The following is a 22,694-nucleotide window of genomic DNA, read 5'->3' as shown; positions in this document are numbered from 1 at the left end:
TAGCCTACGAAAGGTAAACAAAAATCACAATTTTAAAACATATCAAATCTCAACATTTATTTACACATCATAAAATTAGAACAGGCACTTCAGATAATTAAAAACATATAAAATTAATTGTATTGTAATCATTAAAAACAAAAGTACGAGTATCACCAAACTAGAAGTATAAGAAGTTATTAAAGCTTAGTCAAACAGAGAATATTAAATTATTTACGCTTTCACAGTAATTAATTCGACAAAAACACGCCTCTACAAAATACTTTGAATTAAACTGCCACCAAAGAAGACATATTCTTTCGAGTCTACTATTAATTTTATTTTCTGAAACTGGCTATACAACTTAAAAGTGAAAAGTCTTCATAAATCGTAGTAATAGTCATATTTGTCGTAGCATTGTTCATATGAGGTTAAGTTTCGAGGGGTTGAAAACTCCGGGTCGCGTGTTCAGTTGTGCGGATGTTCCGCGCGGAACCGGCATACTGCCCAGTCGGTTACCACCACGACCTGGGGCAATATTAAAAAGGTTTTATAGATTTTAAGACTGAATTCATTCCGTTCAATCAAACAGCTAGCCTTTTGGCTGAATAACATTTTATCTCACTTATATACCTACGTTGTTTAGCTGACTTGTTAAACGTTGCAGTCAACAAATCGAGATTAAACGACGTATGTGATTTAATGGCGTTTTTTCAATCAAAGACTGAACGACTATTTTAACCAAAATATTAACATAATGCAGTAATTTTTTTCCACAAAAGAGGAGACATATCACCCTAAAATTAAACAAGTAATAAAATATATAGTATAAATAGTATATGTACTGACTGACCTGTAGAGGTAGAGGCGCCTCGAGTAGTGGCTCTTGAGGCGCCTCGTGTGCTGCGGGTGGCCGCCACAGCGCCTCGCATCGCCTTCTTCTTGGCAGATGATGGTCCCTTGCGTTTGTATCTGAAGAACATTAATGCTTTTAAATCGACAACAATGCTTATTAAAGAGGGCCCGTTTGAGAGCATTTGAGGTATATTTGAGAAGCCCGTTACTAATTGCTATTAGTCTTTGTAACAGATAAATCTTAGCGACCTAAAGTTCAGTTGTTATGTCTATTTTTAAACGGTTTTATTTAGCTCATCCTGTTTGTTTTATTATTTATTCTTGGGTCAAATTTTGTAATTCAAATTTAAGTACCTTCCTGTTGTCAGATTGATCTGAAATTTGGTACACACCTTCAATTCCGATGACAATACAATATAGTAATATCAATAACATTGTAAATCCAAGATGGCCGCCGGTACAAAATGGCGGATTACATATTTTTTCCACAACCCCTTCAATATGGGTATCAAATGAAAGGGCTACTCAAGTAGAATACTGTCAGCAACCCCAGCGGGGTCCAACAGGGCCAGGGCTGCGGGATTGTTCGAAAGAGTTACCGTGGTCCTGGTACATAAAAGGCCTACGACGAAACACAACGGTTTTTAGTCAGTAAGAGTCTGGCATTCCCTCACCACTGCTGACCCATATATAATGAGGAATATTCGGTAGGCATCTTCATTGAATACTAAAAACTAGAAAATAAAAAATCGGTAAAAAAACTTTTAAGTTAAACGGTTTTATCTTATGTGCACTGAAAACTAGAAAATAAAAAAAACTGTTACTTACCTATAAACCTACGTAGGTGGTCCCGGTCATATTAGACTAAAATAAAAACGTGGGGCCCTCTGAAATCCTACCTATGGCAAAGCATATCTTTATACTTTGGTAGATCGTGAGCTCGGCGTTCGCTGGTGAAGCCGCTACGGCTGATTTATTGATTGTCAAAATCTCCAGTTACGATTATAGTAAGTCGATGCAATCCACACCTATTAGGTATATACCTCTAGAAGAAAGTATTACAGCAATGGTTAGGTAATGGGCCCCACGTTTTTATTTTAGTCTAATATGACCGGGACCACCTACGTAGGTTTATAGGTAAGTAACAGTTTTTTTTATTTTCTAGTTTTCAGTGCACATAAGATAAAACCGTTTAACTTAAAAGTTTTTTTACCGATTTTTTTTAAGTATATCTTCGATATTTGCGACAGTAGACAGCCTGAGAACTGACAGTCGTCAATGTAATATACTAGTATTTACTGTATCTATCTAGTAGCGACATCTAATTTAAAGCTCACCCAAATCTTTTCATTATCTTTCTCATAAATTTTTGTTTTATAATTTAGTTTTTTGTTTATATCAATCCACAGTACATACTTTTTGACTTCTGAACATTTAAAATTTATATCATACCTCTTCCGAACTCCCCCGCGGTTCCCCAAGTTCCCCGTCGTCTCCCCCTGCCGCCGGGCGAGCTCGCCTGGCTGGCGGCGAGGCGGCTCCAGTCGGTGTCGGATTCCGAACCCTCGTCTATATGCCACTCTTTCTGTTCCTCTTTTAACTCATCCTGGCATAAGGAGCCCTGATTCGGAATTTAAAAGTGCATAATTATATCTTACCTCTTCCTCACTCCCCCGCGGAAAGTCCCCCGTCGTCTCCCCCTACCGCCGGGTGACGTCGCCTGGCTGGCGGCGAGGCGGCTCCAGTCAGTGTCGGAGTCAGAACCCTCGTCTATGTGAGATTCCTTCTTCTGTTCTTCTTCTAGTTCATCCTGGTACTGCATTAGGAGACCTGGTGCCATGGAAATGGAATTGAAAATATGGAAATAGTTTGATGGCCTTTTTTCAAAATGATGATGATGATGATGATGATGATGTCCTCCTAGCCGATTATCGGCTACGGCGGCTGTTCTTATGTAAGGAGATTAGCCAACTACGTAGGACATATTATAGTGCACGAGCATTTGCGCAGACACAGGTGCACTCACTATTCCTTCACTCTCTGATTGCGATGGGACGGCAATCCGACACGACCGGAGAGAGATCACAAGCAGGACCGACATTTACGTGCTCACCGATGCACGGGTGTATCAATCACCAGCTTCCAGGCTCCGGGCTGCTTTGTGAAAGGCTTCTAAAACCCACAAAGCGATTTCGGCCCGACTCGGGAATCGAACCCGAGACCTCGTGCTCAGCAGCCGCACTTGCGATAGCTAGACCAACGAGGCAGTTTTCAAAATAATAATAACGGCCTGACAGGAATCAGAAATTACGTTCAGATTTGGTGGTCAATCTACTTGTTGATGCTGTGGAGGTATAAACGGCATGATTTTATTAAAGGCAACGGTATGATTTTATGGCAATAATTATTTTACCGATATTAAAAATTAATAATGGACATATGACGTGATCTAAAACAGCATTGTTTACTAAATGCTATTTTAACCTCAACTAGCCTGTTTGTATAACACAATTACCGAAACTTAACATTAATACTAGGTAACCTTATATCCAAACTAAAGTAACCACTCACCCATCTTCTCGATAGCGTAAGCACTGGTGATGTGCAGCAGCTGTTCGCCGTACTTGTGGTAGTTGGCCCGCGTGACGTAGGGCAGCGCCAGCATGTCGTCCGCCTTCTCCGGCAGCTTGGCCGCCATGGCCTTCAGAGCGGCCTGGGGTAGGACTGAGGCTAGGGTGGCACCGCGGGCACTTGCCATCTCGCTATATAAAAATTATATAATATAGTAAGTTTTTGTTATAGTTTTTGTGGTCAAGAAAGATTGTGAGTCGCTGCACAGTAACTATCTTTAGGTATCATAACTATTGGTGGAGGACGGTGATATTTTATGATGGTGGGCGTATCATACTTGTTAAGATCTTGATAAAAATCCTAAAAATAATAATTTTGGAAAGTACTTGAATAAACAGTTCTTTTTGTGGTACGCTGATGTATGCGTTGCATTATTATCAAGTTCCATTAAAATTTGTTCAGCCGAAATAAATTACAAACATAAAAGTACATACTCACAAATTCGCAAACTAACAATATTAGTGTGATATTATGAAGCGATTTTTGATTGCGTGATGTGATCACAAAATATAATAGAGCGGTGTAATAGTGTGATATTATAATGTAATGAGATAGTATGATAAAGTGTGTTGTAACAAAACAAGTCCTCACCGGCAAGCCTCCACCAGGTCAGCATAGCACCTCTCCTCCAGCCTCTTGAGCAGCGCCGCGACGGACGAGTCGTCCGGCGCGGCGGCGGGCGCGGCGGCCTCCGTGCGCCGCTCGCCCGACAGCTTCATGGGGAACACTATGCGCAGCCCGCCGCGCATCAGTCTACGGGGATGAGGGGATAGTGTTTGATATAATTAAGGTTTTCCTGCGGATTTCGATAACCTGGATATTCATTGTTTTGCGATTAGCATTAGAATTCTATCTACGTTAATCAACAGATAGGAAGGTTATAGAAATCCACGAGGGTCTCCCCTAAAAAATAATAAAAATCCCGGGACCTACAATAACGTAAAGAACGTTATTTACATTGAATAACACAAAATAAATCACTGTAACTGTTGGGATTACTCAATACACACCCAAATTGAAATTAGAAGACTTAACTACTACTTGCAGAAATATCAAAATATAAATTTTAAAATCGGCCTGGGTAACTGGGTTTAGCCACTCTAACGTCCGGGCCGCGCGACCGTTTCTCTCTCTAACGTCCAGCCGCGCGCGGTACCCGAACCACGCGAGACTCGCAACTTCGTCGTAACAAAAAACCTATACAGCTACTGAACCGTAATGGCTAAAATAAAGAAAAAAATACGAAAAAAATGGTTAAAGAATACAGATCAAAGTTAATGATATTTTAAAATCGTTAGTTATAATCTTTGATACTAAAATCCGGGTTAAACATGATTTTAAGGAGAAAAAAACACATTTATTTCTACCATTTTAAAATATAAGGGACAACTGTTGCATATTTTATCAATAAAATATTTTCAGAACAAACTAGGCTTATTACCCTTTCTTCTGATGTATATTTGATTATATTCGGTTAACTCTAAGTATTTTAATTAAATCGAAACAAAACACTACTCTTCGTAATTTTACCGCGATGTCTCCCGCGCTCGAGAAGGCTATTACGAAATTTTCAATGAATTTAGTATATTTCTGTTTGAAAAATGTATTATTTTGCTTATTACGATATTAAATATAATATTTTAATGCAAAGTTTGTAAAATATGTATAAACAAAACTAAGATTGGCCTATGACCTTGACCGGACTTTTTTCGAAACAACAATCGTTTGAAGTTAGAATTAGACTAGATTTATCAGCTAAAACTGTGATATTTAAACATCATCGTAAAGCCCAAATCTTCTAGTTTATTTTGATGTATAACACTTGTAAAATAAATAAAACAAAACGACATAATAGTTGACACTTATAAAAACACTTAACGAAACGAACGTCAAACGCGTCAACTGAACTTAAAATTATTTTTTTTTTTGTCAAAAGCTTGTTACACTACCATCTCTTATTTTTTCGTCGAACTATTTCATCAGCTATATAGATAATCTGTCAAAACTCAACAAATAATACCGTATTTTAAAATAGATGGAGTTAAACACAACTCGTCGCTTTGGATACTATAGTATCCATGGGCGTATGACGCTACTTTTTTCTTGGATACTGTACTATCCACGGACGTTAGAGTGGTTAGGAGCACTGGTACTCAGCTGCATCCGGTTAGACTGTAAGTCGACCCCAAAGTAGTTGGGAAAAGGCTGTGAAGATGATGAATTTCATGTTTACATAATACTGACTTATCAACATTAGGCCCCAGCACGACGTATGCGCTGGCGATGTCGTTGTTGACGACGAGCCGCTCCGCCAGCAGCCCGCGCACCACCAGCTGCCGCAGCAGCCGCATCGGGTCCCCGCGGTGCCATGACTTGCAACTAAAGCACAAATACGTTGAAGTTGTGCTCATATTTACATATTTACAATAAATATAAAAAACTATCCTCGTAAAAAAATAAATAAATATAAATTAACTTTAAATATCAGTCAAATTTAGATACAGCTGTCAGTTTTCAAGAGGGAATTTCTGTAGTTTGTAATGACTGACTCTTATGGTGTTCTAATTCTCGCACATTTTTATTACACTTACTTTGTTTGAAAAAATTCATGTTTTTATTTTCGCGTGTTTTATTTTTCACTTTGTGCTATCGACTATAATCTATAATCGACATTATATTAACCAGTATATTATCGTATTTAATTTAATGCGGGCGATCAGCTTGCATTGTTCTGTCACGTGTACTGGCTGATGCTCTATAAGCTAGAACTGACCGGGCATGTATAGGCGAGTTGTGCAGCGCCTGCAGGCGTTGCTGCATGGAGCCGCGCAGTGCATCAGCGATGTGCAGCAGCGTGAAGCTGTTGCGGCCGCCGCAGCTCTCCCGCACACAGCGGGCTATTAGCTTGCATTCTTCCGTCACGTCTACTGGCTGAAATTACATATTTTTATTAAAATAACGTGGTGAAGTTTTGTAGAGTTTTTTTTTTATAAGTTGGCAGATTAGTTTAGCATTGATATGTCAGCTTTGAAGCATGGATGTCGACTCTTACTTGGAAAACCGAAAAATAGGGGGGAAAAAATTAAACTGTAAGTACCTAATTCAATAAAATTAAACACAACGAACATTAACAATGGGCAAAAAGCTTCAAAAAAATCTATCGTATCTCTACTTTGTCGATGTCGCTGTCGTGTTCTGTTCCACTAGAGAAGAATAGTACCTTGATCTGCTAGCTTTACCTTATTATAATCATGTGCCGCCCTGCAGTTGTCGCAGGCGGTCTGGGGCTGCGCCACGCAGTGCTGGCGCTGGAACCGCTCGCCGAGGTAGGCCAGCACCTGCGCCCGCCGACACTCCGTCACGGACTCGCACACCTCCACCATACGGAGGAGGTTCTCTAGAGAAGGATGCTAGCTGGATGTGCTAGCTTTACCTTGTAATCATGTGCAGCTCTGCAGTTGTCGCAGGCAGTCTCGGGCTGCGCCACGCAGTGCTGGCGCTGGAACCGCTCGCCGAGGTAGGCCAGCACCTGCGCCCGCCGACACTCCGTCACGGACTCGCACACTTCCACCATACGGAGGAGGTTCTCTATGTGCACGCGTTTGGCTTCCGCTGTCGTGTTGCGTTCCACTGGAATGTGGGTATAGTTGTCTTAGTTGGTTGAAATTGAATGGGGTATTGGCATAACTAAAATCTTGAAAAATAATCTCCTGAAATAGGTGGTAGCTAGAAAGTTCGAGTTATTGTACATGTAAACCAGTGGGAAGAAATATTGTAGGGCACTTAAAATTTTTGCAGGACACTCAGAATTTTTGGAGGACACCTAAAATTTTGAAACGAAAATGGTAAGACGAGTCCAGGTTCTGTTAAATACAAGTGGGGGGCCTCGAAGTAACAACTTCCTTCTCCGTATCTAGCATTCCAAACTTCGTTTATCTCGACGACCTCGATGTCGCAATGGTCATCATGCCGGACCGCCGAACCTGAGGTCCCGGGTTCGATTCCCGGTTCGGTCGACATTTGTGTGATGAGCATGCTTGTTGTCCGTGGTCTGGGTGTAATGATATGTATTTATAAATATGTATATATGTAGCTATATGTAGTTTATCAGTTGTGTTAGCACCCATAACACAAGTTAATAAATAACTTACCATGGGGCTAACCGACCGTGTGTGAAAAGGTGTCCCGACATTATTATCTTTATGTTTGGTTTGACCTAAAAATGAATTCTGCGTATTTTTCAATTCATTTTCCTACTGTAGCCCTCCATCGACTGTATACTCACTGTCGAGCAGTCGGCGATACCTCACGACGTCGCAGTAGGAGTAGTACAGCAGGCAGTGTGCCGTGTCTGCGTCCTCCACTGACTGTATACTCACTGTCGAGCAGTCGGCGATACCTCACGACGTCGCAGTAGGAGTAGTACAGCAGGCAGTGTGCCGTGTCTGCGTCCTCCACTGACTGTATACTCACTGTCGAGCAGTCGGCGATACCTCACGACGTCGCAGTAGGAGTAGTACAGCAGGCAGTGTGCCGTGTCTGCGTCCTCCACTGACTGTATACTCACTGTCGAGCAGTCGGCGATACCTCACGACGTCGCAGTAGGAGTAGTACAGCAGGCAGTGTGCCGTGTCTGCGTCCTCCACTGACTGTATACTCACTGTCGAGCAGTCGGCGATACCTCACGACGTCGCAGTAGGAGTAGTACAGCAGGCAGTGTGCCGTGTCTGCGTCCTCCACTGACTGTATACTCACTGTCGAGCAGTCGGCGATACCTCACGACGTCGCAGTAGGAGTAGTACAGCAGGCAGTGTGCCGTGTCTGCGTCCTCCACTGACTGTATACTCACTGTCGAGCAGTCGGCGATACCTCACGACGTCGCAGTAGGAGTAGTACAGCAGGCAGTGTGCCGTGTCTGCGTCCTCCACTGACTGTATACTCACTGTCGAGCAGTCGGCGATACCTCACGACGTCGCAGTAGGAGTAGTACAGCAGGCAGTGTGCCGTGTCTGCGTCCTCCACTGACTGTATACTCACTGTCGAGCAGTCGGCGATACCTCACGACGTCGCAGTAGGAGTAGTACAGCAGGCAGTGTGCCGTGTCTGCGTCCTCCACTGACTGTATACTCACTGTCGAGCAGTCGGCGATACCTCACGACGTCGCAGTAGGAGTAGTACAGCAGGCAGTGTGCCGTGTCGCCGTCACGTCCGGCGCGGCCCGCCTCTTGGTAGTAACCCTCCACTGACTTTGGCATGCTGTGGTGGATCACGTAGCGGACATCCGCTTTATCTACTCCCATGCCGAAAGCGATCGTCGCGCAAATCTGCAAAATCGAAAATTACGAGGATACGGTATTTTGTGACGTATTACGGAATCCGTTTAATTTGGTTTGTCCTGGCTATCATTTGAACATCTTTGGCAATCGAAAGAAAGAATCCAGAAAGTCTGACAACTAGTCTCTCCAAGAGGTGTTAGATACCCCGATTAACTGGATTTAGGTCAGATAGGCAATCGTCCATGTAAAACACAGGTATTCAGCTGCATCCAATTATACTCGAATCTGACCGCAGTATATTTATGAATAGACTGGGCAGACGATTTTGTGTCACAGTTCATGTATAACCAGCTGTTTCTCGGGGTACCTATTTATATCACGCGGATAAAAGCTTAGTTTAACATTTCTCACCGTACAAAATGCAGTTTAATCGAATGAAAAACGGTCAAAGTCGACTAAATTAAACGAAAAAAGAATTATGACTAAAATCACACAATTAAAGAAGGATACAGAATCGTGGTTCAAATCTTATTCATTCAAAATCAATTCGATCATCAATCGATTCAAATCGATAGTTTCAAAAATAACGATAAATATAGTTCGAAATATTTAATACTGACCACATTATATCTATCAGCGACCCAGCCGGCCTGCACTTCTTCTCGCTTCTTATCGCTAAGCCCGGCGTGGTAGGGAGCTGCCTTGATGCCGGCCTTGCGCAGGTCTTCCGATAACTTCTCACACTCCTTGCGAGACAGGCAGTATACTATACCTGACACTCTGAGGAATATTTGGAATGTCTTATATAAGAAAGAACTATTCAAAAAGACTTTTCGTTAGTGTATAAAAAAAATGCTTGAAGTCGTACCTACGCTGCGGTGTTTAGAGGCTAAAAAATCGATTGTGCTTTAAACTGATATCGATTTGTGCAAAAAGTCATGTTAGGAGGAAACAACTACTGTTTTAGAATCTATCGGCAATCTATTCAAAATAACACAAGTTTGTCTATACACCACGATAAGTCTAATATTTTTGTGTACAAAATTCAAAAACATACTCTAGGCATACAACTCGAATAAGGCAATATTCACCCCACCACAAACCACATCAAACTCACCTGAAAAACTTCTGCTTAATAATCGCAGCGACATCCTGATTGATAGACTTAGGCTTCTTCTCCAATATCTGGTAAGCCAAGTTGGGTCTATTGAAGCTGCTGAGGAACCACTTGCACTTCTTAACTTGTAGCTGATGTAATATGTCCATTCGTACGCGGGGGGTAGCTGTGGCAGTTAATGCTATGATGTTGGTCTTAGGGAACATGGTGCGGAGGATGGAGAGACGCTTGTAGTCGGGTCGGAAGTCGTGGCCCCATTGGGAGACGCAGTGAGCTTCGTCGATTACGAACCTGAGGAAGGTGGAGTTAGTTAGGTGGGGCTGAAAGGTAGGTGCTCTCTTCATCATCATTAATCTAGATTAGGTATAAATTCTAATGGAGTTGAGCGATATACATATGTTCAAGGTCTATTCACTTTTACCTGCCTAAAATATAGTAAAATAGTTTAAGGGCTGGCTTGGCAAGGACCTCTTTTGAAACAGAAAAAGTCATTATCAAATCAAATCAAATCAAATCTTCAAATCAAATTTCAGGCTGCATAGGCCAAAAAATATATACCTTAAAGACTAACATACATAATATATTATACACACATTGTTAGTATATAAAAAACTTAAATCTATGTTAGTAACACTTCACTACGCACTACGTCACTCCGTGCGGTTCTGTGGCACTTGTCCGCGGAAGCGACGGAACACCACGCCCTGTGGCCAGAAGTTCTCGTCCAACACGAGGTGCAGGAAACACGTCGGCACTCGCACCACAAACGCCTTGAAGTTGGCGTTATGGCGCGACTCCACGATGTCCTCCGCCTTAGTGGTGTAGTGTAGGCGGGAGATGTACACCGGGGTGTTCGGCTTGGCGGCACGGATTTTGATGTTAGGCTCAATAGGAGCCGTGCCGCAGCGATTCTTGTTGGTTCGCTGACGGCGCTTCCTCCTTTGCACCATCACGAACCCATCATCATCAGCCCGATCCGGTCCCTTTACGGGCACGGGCTTCATTTTGGCACCAATAGTGCTTCCGGTGACGCTGGCATATTCTCGACGAACACCGTTAGGTTTCGCCGAGGCTGCAGAAACGAGCAGCTGATCGAGCGGTGTCGCGGCGGCTCGCGGAGGAGCCGCAGGGACGGGAGCGCGGCCGCGGGGCGCACGAGGCACTGTGCCGACTCAGCATTCGGCGGTGACGCGAAACTTGCACCCGATACATCGAGGCACGCTCCGCGCCGCGTGTTCACGTTGCACGATGCATCCACAGGTGACCTAGTTACCGTTACCGATTTACGCATCTCGTTGACTTCGCTGCGCAAACTGGCGACGGTATTTTGGGATGCATCCAGCTGCTTCTACACATCCGCTAAGCTAGCCTTAAGAAAGACTATTGCCCGTTTTCACCAACGAATACCTAAATTTAGGGAGCATTTACGGAACACTTAATAAGAATTTCATTTTCACCAAAGCCTAGGTGTCAATTTTAACCTAAAAATTTCACTTAAACTTGGGAGCCCGATTGATGCCTGCTTAAACAACTCCTATCATTATCATTACAGAATACAAACATATTTTGAACCGTTTCTGGCGATGGATAGTGAAATGTACCTTTATATGTTATGTAACACCAAAAATACCATGTTTAAAAAGCAAAAAAAAATGAAACGTAAACTTTTAGAAATTTTAGAAGCTGTGGACTGTGGAGGTTGTGGATATGTAAAATAATAATCATTAGAAGACCACGTACCTATCTTACGTGAAAGAGCAGATGTCTGAGAAAAAAGTACGATGATCATGACTTTTTTATAAGATTATAGGTTATCACTTGCTATGAATGCACTTGCTAGGTCGTGATGTCGCTGAATTATTCAAAAATAGGAAGTCCTGCATGTCCATAAATATACAGACCATAACAGATGCAAATCTGGTAATCACTGATGTAGTTTCGCGGTGGCCGGGACAACTATAGGCCTATTCAGACCTAAGCGGTATTCGCTACCGTCTACGGCAGAGAAAACCCTGTGGGTATGCGGCTATGCGGTAATATGACTGTTCAGACCTAAGCGGTATTCGCTACCACCTGCGACAGAGAAAACCCAGTGGGTATGCGTTAATATTACTGTTGATGTTCGGGATGCATGCCGCTGCTGCCGCACGGTATGTACTTCTACCCACAGCGGCAGTGGATATCGCTCAGGTCGCTCTAGCCGCGGTATAGTTATCGGCACGGATATTGAGCCCTGACCTTCACCTGCGCAGAAGCCATTTATTGGTTTATTGCCTTGTGTACAGTGCGCAAAGCGATCCCCACTCTTCCGCCGAGAGCTCAATATCCGTGCCGGTAACTATACTTGATACTAAATACCTGAGCGAAACCGGCGCGGTATCTACCTCTACCCACAGCGGCAGCGAATATCGCTCAGGTTTGAATAGGCCTTAAATACCAAAACTGCAGTAGATACCAATGATTCGAAAATGGTGAATATGGAGGAGCCTATCTCCTAGGTGATAGGGATACCCTCTGGAGGTAAGAAGTAGGCTAACATTGAACATAATAAATTATGTAAATTAAAACAAAGATAGTAAACAAATATTTTAATATTAGTCCTCATATGATGTACCAAACATTATCATCATCCTCCTGCACGAATTCAATTTGAGGTGGGCTGGGCGCAGCATGTTTTTACACGTCTTTCCAATTTCTCGCACCACCTGAAACTAAATAAATATATAATTTTAAACCCATACTTAAATCCATCAACTCATGGAGAACAAAAATACAATGAAGCCGACAGTAAAACAAGGAACACAGTTGTACGGCAATATCTTAATACACTATATTATTATACACAGATATTATTCACATTTACCTGTAAAGGGTTCCTATCGCATTAAAACTATTTGTGACTGGATCCAAGCTTTGTTTTTGGCTTCGTTCGTGGTCCCATCCGTTTTTTATTTAATATTGTGTCTCTATGAGACGTCAGCAATTTCACTAGCTTGTCTTTTTCTTCTGCAAGAAAGGTTTATCCTCGTTTTCTCTTCTCTGCCAAAATAAACTTATCTATTCAACAATAATAAACCCAAAATTGTGCCCAAAATTAACCTCACTCTATGTCAGGGTCTGTCAAGTTTGTTCTACGAATTGCATTAAGGTGGGCTTGAAAACAAGAGAGAGTCAACGACATCAGAGTAAAAGAGATAAATATATAATGTTGCCACCAAAAATACAATTTCGTATTCTCCCTAATAATGAGCGTATAAATTGATTTTTAAAGTAAATTACCCTTGAAGATACTTTTAGCTATTATTCTAATGCCAAAAAATATACTTAGTTGAGAAATATTAGATATAAAATTTAATATTACTTATTAGAAAATATATATGGGGGATTATGTGTGGCAACACTAATGTCCGGACGCCATATTGGTTTTGACATTGTTGACGTCACAAGAAAAATGTCTGCGGCCGGTTGCGCACCATTTTATCTTGTACTAATGTTTATTTGTAATAAATAAACTACTTCCATTTAATTCTACATACATTGATAACGTTGAGTCGAGCTTGCTCCTCCGTTGCTGTGTTTTGGTGAAATTAAGTGTGTATTTGTGAGATATAGACTCGGTGTTGAGACAGTGACTTGTTTGATTTTGTTTTGTGTTTAATTCGCGATGAGTTCACAAAAAGAAAACACAAGAATCTGCTGCTTGTGTGGATCTTCACCTTCTAAAGATCCCAGCATCACTTTGCATCGGTTTCCAAAGCCTGGCACTAAAAATGCTCTGCGGTATGTACACTCCATGCTATTCGTCTTAGACGACATAGAATACCACATTTATTGTTAATTCCGCTTCTAACTACCACAAACTCACGTAACATATATACCTATATACTTAAGTCCCAACTTTCCTTGCCAAAAATCATTAGGTACTTACTATAAAAAGTTTTCTTGCTTACACCATTCCCGTATCTAATATAACATCTCTTTCAATCAAAGCGAAGACTACCCACTGACATGATATAATAATATCTTAACTCGGAAAATGATTAAAATAGTGTGTAATTTGAGAGCAGTGGTGGCCGAGTGGTAACTGCCCCAACTTACGAGTGGTAGGTCGCGGGTTCAAACCCGATCTGGCGCATAACTTTGTGTAATTTATTTCGTCACTACTGCTCTCAAAACGGTGAAGGAAAACATCGTGAGGAAACCAGCATGTCCTAGAACCAAAAAAAAATTCGAAGACGTGTGACATCCACCAATCCGCACTGGGCCCGCGGGGTGGATTATGGCCCAAGCCCTCTCCTAGAGAGGAGGCTGTGTCCCAGCAGTGGGAACATTAGAAGGCTGATGATGAGTGTGTAATTTTGATATTTTTAATTTTCAGTTGTGAATTATGGGCAAAGTATTGCTTCCCAAACGAAGCCTGGTCTTCACCAAAATTCCAGGACGCACTCCATAAACAACATAAGATGCTATGCAGCAAACATTTCAAAAGCACATGCTTTAATGAGAAGAAGTTGTTCAGAACAGCTGTACCTGATGTTCAATGCCAAAAGGTTAGTACCATTATCATTTTGAAAGTGTATTTAAAACACCTGTCTTATATAGCACAGAAATACAGACATTATGTTCAGTGTTCATTGTACTATGCAAAGCTATTTCTGAATGACATAGACAAGGCCTGGACCCAAAGATTATGGAGGTACATGGGCTCTATGCGCCACCAAATTGGGAATTTGAGTAGAGCAGAGTAAGAATTATATATGAAGGCAGATTCTTTACTGGAAGAATGAACTTTCGCATAAATGAATTCCCACAAAAAATCTGCTAATGGTTATCCAACCAATTGCAAGATATAAATTTAAAAAATTAAATATATGATGAGTACAATGACCTCTTAAGAGGTTGTTGGTTTTTTCCATAACACTGTATATATGTTTTTTTACATTTACCTCATCTATGACTAATAAATTTAAAGAGTTATCTTTAAATTTATTTAAAATAATCAACTTTCAATTTACAGGATACAACAACTTCTAATGTGCCAGATCAATCTGCCATATTTGAACCTGTTGCCGGTCCATCCAGAATGAATCCTTTAACAGAACATAATGTAAACATTATCACTCCGACCAATTCAGGAATGTTTGTGTGCAAGTCTTCAAAACAAGAAAGTGACCAGAAAAGCAAAATGTTGAGGAAACTGAAAAGTAGTATGAACAAGGTGTATAGATTACAAAAAACTGTAAAACATTTAAAAAACGAATCTTTTTTAAATGTTATTTGTAACAATGAGACAGTCCGAGAAATCCTCAATACAAAAATGAGTTCGACATTTGCACTGTTACTGCAAGGAGAACTGCAGAATTATAAGAGGAAGAAGCCTGGTCGCAGGTGGAACATGGAGGCTAAAATAATAGCATTGAGGCTCTACAAGAGGTCACCAACTAGCTACAAATTGCTAAGGAGAATGATTTGTTTACCAGCACCCAGCACATTAAAATCCCTCTTAAGTAAATTTAAGATGAATGTGGGGACAAGGACAAGGACAAGTTTATGCATGCACTGATTTCATTCATACATAAACAATTACACCCAAATACACACTAATTTTTGGACACATCTCTTTTCTTCTAAAGTCTATGGATTAAAAAAAGTTTCGCCAGGACAACGTTCGCCCAGCGGAATCAGTTTTTGGTGAATTTCTCCACAATGGCTGCATACACAATTTTTTTTTTACCATACACAATTATAGGACGTCATACACTAATTATCTGCATAATTAAAATCTTTAAATTCAACAACATTCCGCTGCACGAACGCACACATATTTTATTACAGTTTTAAAGTTATTTGAGAAAAACAGATTTGGCTGCAGTAATGTTTGAAATGTTAAAACTTGGCAAGATCGTTTTTCAAAAATTTGTTTCAGCCCGGAACGAAATACATTGATATATAGCTTTTGTTGTGTAGTAAATGTTTGTAAATATCAAAATATAATTGGTCTAGTGTCTTTCTCTTCCTAATCATTTCTATAATAAAGAAGAAATAACACCAACGTTTATTACACAATATGATAGAATAATTTAAACCATGTCTGTAAACTTGTTGTTTGTTAAACAAATCGATAGTATTCTTTATTGTATAATAACATAGTCTTGTTTTTTATAATAGTAACACTTTAAAACTAACTAGAATTTTTGTTTGTTTATGTTTTGATGTTGAAATTGTATGCAATAGGCCCATCCATACTTGTTATTTTGGACGAAAATGTCTGAAATACCTACCTAAATTGATTAAATTCATGTATTTTAAAATTCATTACATAGGTGCACATACTTGTGATTTATGAACACCTTTTGTACCCTATTTCTGGAAATAAATTATAATTATTAACATGCTAAATAAAAAACTCTTGTACTGTAATCTTCCTTTTATTACACTGCTGCACTGCTCTATAAAGATAAATATTAGCAATTTATGCACAAGTACACTGTGTTTCATGTCGATTATTGCTGAGCAAAATGTGATAATCTTGCTCAGCCATAATCGACGAACGCACTGGGGCCCGATTCTCCTAATTTTACGATTCAGTCGAGTCGATTCACATTCGACTGAGATTCAATCCCGACTCAATTACGATTGAAGCATATGTGGCATTCCGCTATTTTTTCTTTGAAATAAACGTTTTTATCCTTTTCTGTCATTCAATAATGAATCATTTTGTCTGCAAATGATTTACGATTGCAATATGATTGTAGAGCAAACTACCGTATAGACCAAAATCACCAAAATAGCAGACCAATCGCAAACCAATCGAATGTCGTTGGAATACGATTGGTCTTATATTAGTAGCAGAATGCCCGATATGGTTAAAACTGCTACTGCGATCATATTGCGATTCAATTTCTATTCGATTTTAACATTATTAACTTAGGAGAATCGGGCCCCTGTACTTGTGCATAAAATGCAATAAAAATGACCTATAGAATATACTGTAGTTTGAAACTCCCGCCCTAGCTTCTACTCTCTAGTTTTCGTGGGCGGAATATAGATGGCGCCGGCCGGTAAGGAAAAATTTCCTCATAAAATTTGTACGGAGTCGTTATTCTTCCCTTTAGGGTATATATGTTCTGTGCTCTATGTACACATACACATCAGTCAATTTGACAAACGCGCGAATGACATAGGTAAAAATTCACCTATAGAAAACCTCTTTACTGTTTTATTGCATAAAACATAGCGTAATGTAGTTTAAGTTAAATTAAAATAACATCACAAGAAAAAAAACTCACAGGCTTTAGTAATATATACTCGATAGACGTTTATTTTTTAAGAAGTACAGAAAAATCATTTTATCGATAAAATATCGACTTTGCATTATCGTTTGTAGAACTAGTAATCTGTCACTTACTTAAGGGATCCATGTACAAGTGTGGTGAAAATGAATTTAGGTAGGTGTCAAATTGGGAGGGATCCTTACTAAAAGTAGCATTTAGATAGGGAAACGGTAAGAGGTCGTTGGTGAAAACGGGCATATGTCTTTCAGCAGGCACGTAACGTCGACGTGGTCGAATATCACGGGAGGGAGCTTACTCAGGTCCTTCGCCACAAACGTCGGCACGTCTTCAGGGTCGGTCTCTTTAAGTAGCGTGATGATGTCTTGTATACTCTTCTTTGTCCCGTCACGCCGGCGGGACACCATCTGGTCACTCTTGTTGAGCAACCGGTACAGCAGCTGCTTTGCAGCAGCGACGTCATCCTCGCTGAAATTCGACGCGCAGATATGGACAGCGGACACCTCGTCCATCACGTCCAGCTTCTGCTGCAGGAAAGCCAGCAGCTCATTCGCCACAAGTTGTTCACTCATGGCGACTATAATCTCTAGCCACGGCTCGCGCCGCGCTTATACCTAATCCTTTTATAAAATATTAGACGCGTAAGCAACACGACTGCATCGAATCGCTGCTAGTACGAGACTCGAACTCTTACTGCTTACTCAAAGTGGATTTTCTCTTTCTCACTTTTCTTTTCAACTCCCAGGTTCCTCACTTATTTTTTTATTTAGAAAGCACACATAACAAAAGCAATCTTAAACATTAAGAAGAACCAAAAATATTACCAGATTATGAGGCTTTAATCAGTCAGACTCCCAATATCACCTTGATGATTAAACAACAGAAAAACAGTTTCTTCAAGCAATCAGAACTAGCCTTACCTAGCAAGTTTCCCTCTAGAGTACAGTGCACTGAGCATGGACTGGAACTTGGGCGAGTTGCTGATCTTCTCCGGCGTCACGTACAGCAGCTTGATGAGTGGCTCGCGGAGAGACAGCTTGTGGTAGATCTCGTCACAAGTCGCCAGTGATACGTCCCCTGACATGTGTGCTGCGGGGATCTAGTCGAAATGAACAATAAGAACTTCTTAGAAAATATTTCACAAAACAAGATCCACTCACGGTGGATTTCTATAACCTATCTCTACGTTGATTTGCGATTAGATATTGAAATTACATTATATATATTTTTTTCTTTTTCTTCGACAACTGCAGCATTAGAGGAATATTTTCATTTTTATAGTTTAATCTGGTATCATAAATAATAATAATAATGTCTGGACACATTTTCACACACGGTTGGTTAGCCCCATGGTAAGTTATTAATTAACTTGTGTTATGGGTGCTAACACAACTGATAAACTACATATAGCTACATATATACATATTGACAAATACATATTGTAACACCCAGACCACAGCCAACAAACATGCTCATCACACACATGTCGACCGAACCGGGAATCGAACCCGGGACCTCAGATTCGGCAGTCCGGCATGGTGACCATTGCGCCATCGAGGTCGTCTACCTATGAAGTCCACACAGAAAAAAACACTATTTATAGAATGTGAATACTGTAATATAAATAATTCATAGCAACTTACATCAAGAGACAGCAGTTTGTTGACTTGATCCAAGATAAGTGACTTGAGCGGAGATATTACTATGGTAACACCGGGCATTAATATCGCCGGTAACTGGTAACACAGAGATTTACCTGAAAGCAATAACCATGTACTTAATACCCGAGTCCTAAAGAATAAAAAAATTGCAAAGATTAAAACCCGATAGATAACGAAGGTTCGTCAAGATGATAGATAAAATATGGAAACAGTTACCCTCAACAAAGAAAATAAAAGAACAGAGGTCTCGTTAAGTTAGTAATCGACCTCAATACAGAAACCAATACTTTCAATAAAAAATATAACATAATTTTACTACGTCAACATGTTATCCTAAATTGAACTTTAACAACTAAAACATAAGAATCAAATTCACTTACCGCCACCAGTAGGCATGAGTACGAAGCAATCGTGGCCCAACAGCGTTGCATTGATGACTTGCAGCTGGTTCGGCCGGAACGACTTCAGACCGAACCGCTCTTGGAACACTTCCATCATTAGAGTGGAGTGAGGGTAGTCTAGGCCGTCGAATTCACCTGAAATATTGTGCACAGATTAATAGACTGTTTGACAAATTGATTGATCAAGTTATTGATTAGCCTTATAACAACAGAATTCAGTGTATATGTCAGCAGATAACATTTATTGGACAAGTCAATGTAAATTTTATTGTCTATCCTTCTTATAAAATAGTTATAGACCTATGTTTATGAGTAGACGATGAAAGTTCCTTAAAAAATGCATTTTTAACTCACCAGTAATACCATCATTTTGAGTGCCGGCATGGAAATCTCCCATGCCTTCATACTTAGGTTTGTCCGCTACAACTGAATTATCCATCAGATTGACCACCTGTGGCTCATCATTGCCCGAAACTTCTAATTTCTCTTCAAAATCCTCTGGCCTATACTCTGGCCAGCCATCATCATCCACTGGTACATCTATAACGCTGTTAACATCATTCGCATTGCTAGTACTAGCGACCGAATCACTGATGTTGATAACAGTAGCTGACTGTTCTGGCAAAATCTCAATATCATCATCCATGTCAATAGGAACTTCATAGTCATCCATTGGGTCACTCTCTTCTTCAAATTCTTTAACTGAATCGTTACTAGGTCTGTTCATGTTTATTAGAGAACTTTTACTGAACTGAGGAGCTTGAAAGTCTATGGAACTAGCTGCCACTGGGGCTAATTTTGGCGCTTCTGTTGTGTCCAATGGCTTAAGCCTTTCTGAAGCATTTCTCAGTCTTTCAGCAGTAGATGACGGTATGTCTTTATTAGGAGTCGATTTATTCTCTTCTAGTGTTAATCTTGAAGGCTTTTTAAACACAAATTTACCCTTCCCCTTAGCTTGTTCACTTGTACTGTTTTCTGCTTCAGATTGACAACTTGTTTCTAATTTAGATGAATTATTGAGTGGTGAAATAGCGTCAAAAGATAATGATTTTTTAGGTAGTAACTCATTTCTTGGTCCTTTGTTGAATGTAGCGAAATCTGGTGTTGATGTCGAAGTACCTGGGTCTTTACTGTCGTTTAGCACACATTTTGCGACTTTCTTATGTATTCCACTAGATTCTAAGTCAAAGTCATCTAAATCGTCATTATATCTACTGAGCAGAGATGGACTCGAACTACCATTGTGTTGAGATGTGTTGTCCATTGTACCATTACTAAGTTTATTTTCAGCAACATTTTCATCTACTTTAGCACTTATACTATCAGGTTCAGTCAATAGTGCTTTTAGTTTACATTTCAATTGTTTCATTCTGGCATATATTTTTTTATTGTATCCAGGGAATTTCTCTTTGATACAGTTAGGTATTTTGTCAAATGCACTAAATATTTTTTCTAGTAGATCTATGTAGAGTTCCTTACATTGTTCTTTGTGTTTTTGCTGTATTCCATTCTAAAATTGACAATAAAGTATTGCTCAATTAAATTGACTTTGATAAATACATTTAAAAAAATATTATTTACGCCGATAGAAAATGAAGATACTTGCAGAACTTGAAGAATATACTCATATTTAGAAGCTGTATATAATGTATAGAATATAGGTTTACTTACCTTACTACTAATCAAAGCAGGATGTTTGGCCACTTTCTCCAAAAACCCTGAGAGTGACTCATCCAACTTGATATTCCTCAATGGATCCTTATCTTTACTGGGGCTGGTTTTTTCAGGGGTTTTCAAAGTTTTCTTATTATTGTCCTTTTTTATTTCAGGTTTATTCTTTGGTGGGGTCGGTGTTGTGCTTATTCTAATAGGTTTTGTTAATTTTTCTGGTGTTCGAGACTTACTTTTGTTGTTGAATGCTATTGGTAGGTCTTGCATATCATCCTGAAATAATTATGTATCGTTTTAGAATTCTATAGGCAAATCAGTATAACATAGTGGAACATTTGACAGGCTTGTAAGAGGACCTAACAAACCACGTGTTTTAAAGTAAAAACAAGTTCAGACTTGTCATAGTTCATGACACTATCAAGCATTTCATGAAGTGAGCAAATCTAGACAAGGGCTACTACATATTACATACAAGAATTGTATACCTTGGGTATATTTGAAGAAATCTTGTGTAATAATGAGAAAGAGTATTTTTTAAAAAAAGGGGTGACTCACCACATCCATTTCAAACATGTCATTACTCTGATTATCATCTTGTATGTTATTTTTGTGTGTCAGAGGACTGATTCCATTGTTCACTGGTTTCCTGAAGCTCGGCAGGAGGGACGGAGATACTTGATGCCCATTTGTTATTTTGGGGTTCTGAAAAATATGGAGCATTTTTTCAAAGTCAAATATTATTACTTTAGGTGGTAAAAATTAGAAATGTATTGGAATCCAACAGGCTTATAAATATTCATCTTTTATATAATGAACATTATACTTACCGTTACTGTCACTGGTTTATCGTCTGAAGTCTTTTTAAATGGTGTTGTCCCTGAAAATGTAATATGACATGTGTCACATTAAACCTGAATTGAAATAATATAGTTATGGAAGACTTGCCTTTAATGAGCCGAGTGGAATCATAATTAATTACTATCTAATATAACAATGATTGGATACTTACAGTTGCCTGAACTTGTAGACTTTGATTTAAAAACAAATCTGGATTTCTTTTCTGAGGCCTGCTCATTTTTGTTATCACTGTAATATAAAACAAGCTGAAAATATTGAGCAGAAAAAAGAGCAGAAAATATTTTTGCATTTTTAGATATTCACGAATTTATTACAAGCTAATAATGCACTACCCTCCACAAAACTATAACTTTACACCAACTTCGAGAAAACTCTTAAAAAAGCAAATGAAAATATTAGGTCAGTGAGTCGTCTTAGGGTACAATATTAAAATAAATACACAATAGATAATTGCACAAATTCTTATAAAATAACAATAGGAAAAGTTATTCTACCTTGCACTTTTTGAACTTGAATTTTCACTAGTTTTTTTTATAAAGCTCATCAATGTCGATTGTTTACTTTGTGATGACATCGTTAAATCATTCACAACTATTAATTTTTATGCATTTTATTTATAATTTAATTTTTCGCACGGTCCATCGAAGTTTATTTACGCTCACGTTCCGTTATCCTCCTACATCTGATATTGACATTACTAAAAATGTATCAATTTTGAAAATGCGTTTTGTAATAAGTTTTACTGGACTCGGGACTTGAGTTTGTTTGTAGTACGTACAAACAGGCTTTTAATATTACAATATGGTTCATGCACGGGGCAATTCATATTTCAGCATTCAATTCGGGCAATCCATATTGAATTATTCTAAAAAGTGATAATCACGAAACTCGACTAACCAACTGAAACTTTCAGTTTACTTTTACACCTCTCTAATATTTGAAACAAAACACAC

The 22,694-nt window shown here is 39.5% G+C and overlaps 2 protein-coding genes across 2 annotated transcripts; one reads left to right on the top strand and one right to left on the bottom strand.

Moving 5' to 3' along the window:
• Nucleotides 1-30: 30 nt before the first annotated feature.
• LOC124637126 (Bloom syndrome protein homolog) lies at nucleotides 31-22,661 on the bottom strand. The gene is made up of 20 exons (XM_047173469.1): nucleotides 22,236-22,661; nucleotides 21,893-21,969; nucleotides 21,711-21,760; nucleotides 21,439-21,585; nucleotides 20,884-21,156; nucleotides 19,567-20,722; nucleotides 19,192-19,347; nucleotides 18,794-18,906; nucleotides 18,071-18,249; nucleotides 9,859-10,149; nucleotides 9,362-9,521; nucleotides 8,597-8,789; nucleotides 6,899-7,095; nucleotides 6,239-6,396; nucleotides 5,710-5,844; nucleotides 4,057-4,218; nucleotides 3,406-3,596; nucleotides 2,493-2,664; nucleotides 833-951; nucleotides 31-507 (listed from the first exon to the last, which is right to left on the bottom strand). The coding sequence occupies exons 1-20, from the start codon at nucleotides 22,313-22,315 to the stop codon at nucleotides 401-403; spliced, it is 4,116 nt and encodes a 1,371-aa protein (XP_047029425.1). The 5' UTR covers nucleotides 22,316-22,661; the 3' UTR covers nucleotides 31-400.
• On the top strand, nucleotides 13,000-16,278 carry LOC124637131. Its single transcript, XM_047173475.1, has 4 exons — nucleotides 13,000-13,638; nucleotides 14,237-14,408; nucleotides 14,876-14,908; nucleotides 15,718-16,278. The coding sequence occupies exons 1-4, from the start codon at nucleotides 13,523-13,525 to the stop codon at nucleotides 15,802-15,804; spliced, it is 408 nt and encodes a 135-aa protein (XP_047029431.1). The 5' UTR covers nucleotides 13,000-13,522; the 3' UTR covers nucleotides 15,805-16,278.
• Nucleotides 22,662-22,694: the final 33 nt, after the last annotated feature.

Source organism: Helicoverpa zea, chromosome 15 (genome assembly GCF_022581195.2).
Source record: "Helicoverpa zea isolate HzStark_Cry1AcR chromosome 15, ilHelZeax1.1, whole genome shotgun sequence".
In the NCBI taxonomy this organism is placed as follows: domain Eukaryota; kingdom Metazoa; phylum Arthropoda; class Insecta; order Lepidoptera; family Noctuidae; genus Helicoverpa; species Helicoverpa zea.
Note: the sequence above shows the minus strand (reverse complement) of the source record. Positions and strands in the feature narration are given on the sequence as shown.

Coding starts and splice junctions, on each gene's coding strand:
- LOC124637131 (XM_047173475.1), top strand. CDS start 13,523: ATGAGTTCACAAAAAGAAAACACAAGAATCTGCTGCTTGTGTGGATCT. Junction 13,639..14,236: donor GGCACTAAAAATGCTCTGCG/GTATGTACACTC, acceptor TTTAATTTTCAG/TTGTGAATTATGGGCAAAGT. Junction 14,409..14,875: donor CTGATGTTCAATGCCAAAAG/GTTAGTACCATT, acceptor TTCAATTTACAG/GATACAACAACTTCTAATGT.
- LOC124637126 (XM_047173469.1), bottom strand. CDS start 22,315: ATGTCATCACAAAGTAAACAATCGACATTGATGAGCTTTATAAAAAAA. Junction 5,845..6,238: donor AACTCGCCTATACATGCCCG/GTCAGTTCTAGC, acceptor TTTGTGCTTTAG/TTGCAAGTCATGGCACCGCG. Junction 952..2,492: donor CGCGGGGGAGTGAGGAAGAG/GTAAGATATAAT, acceptor AATGTTCTTCAG/ATACAAACGCAAGGGACCAT.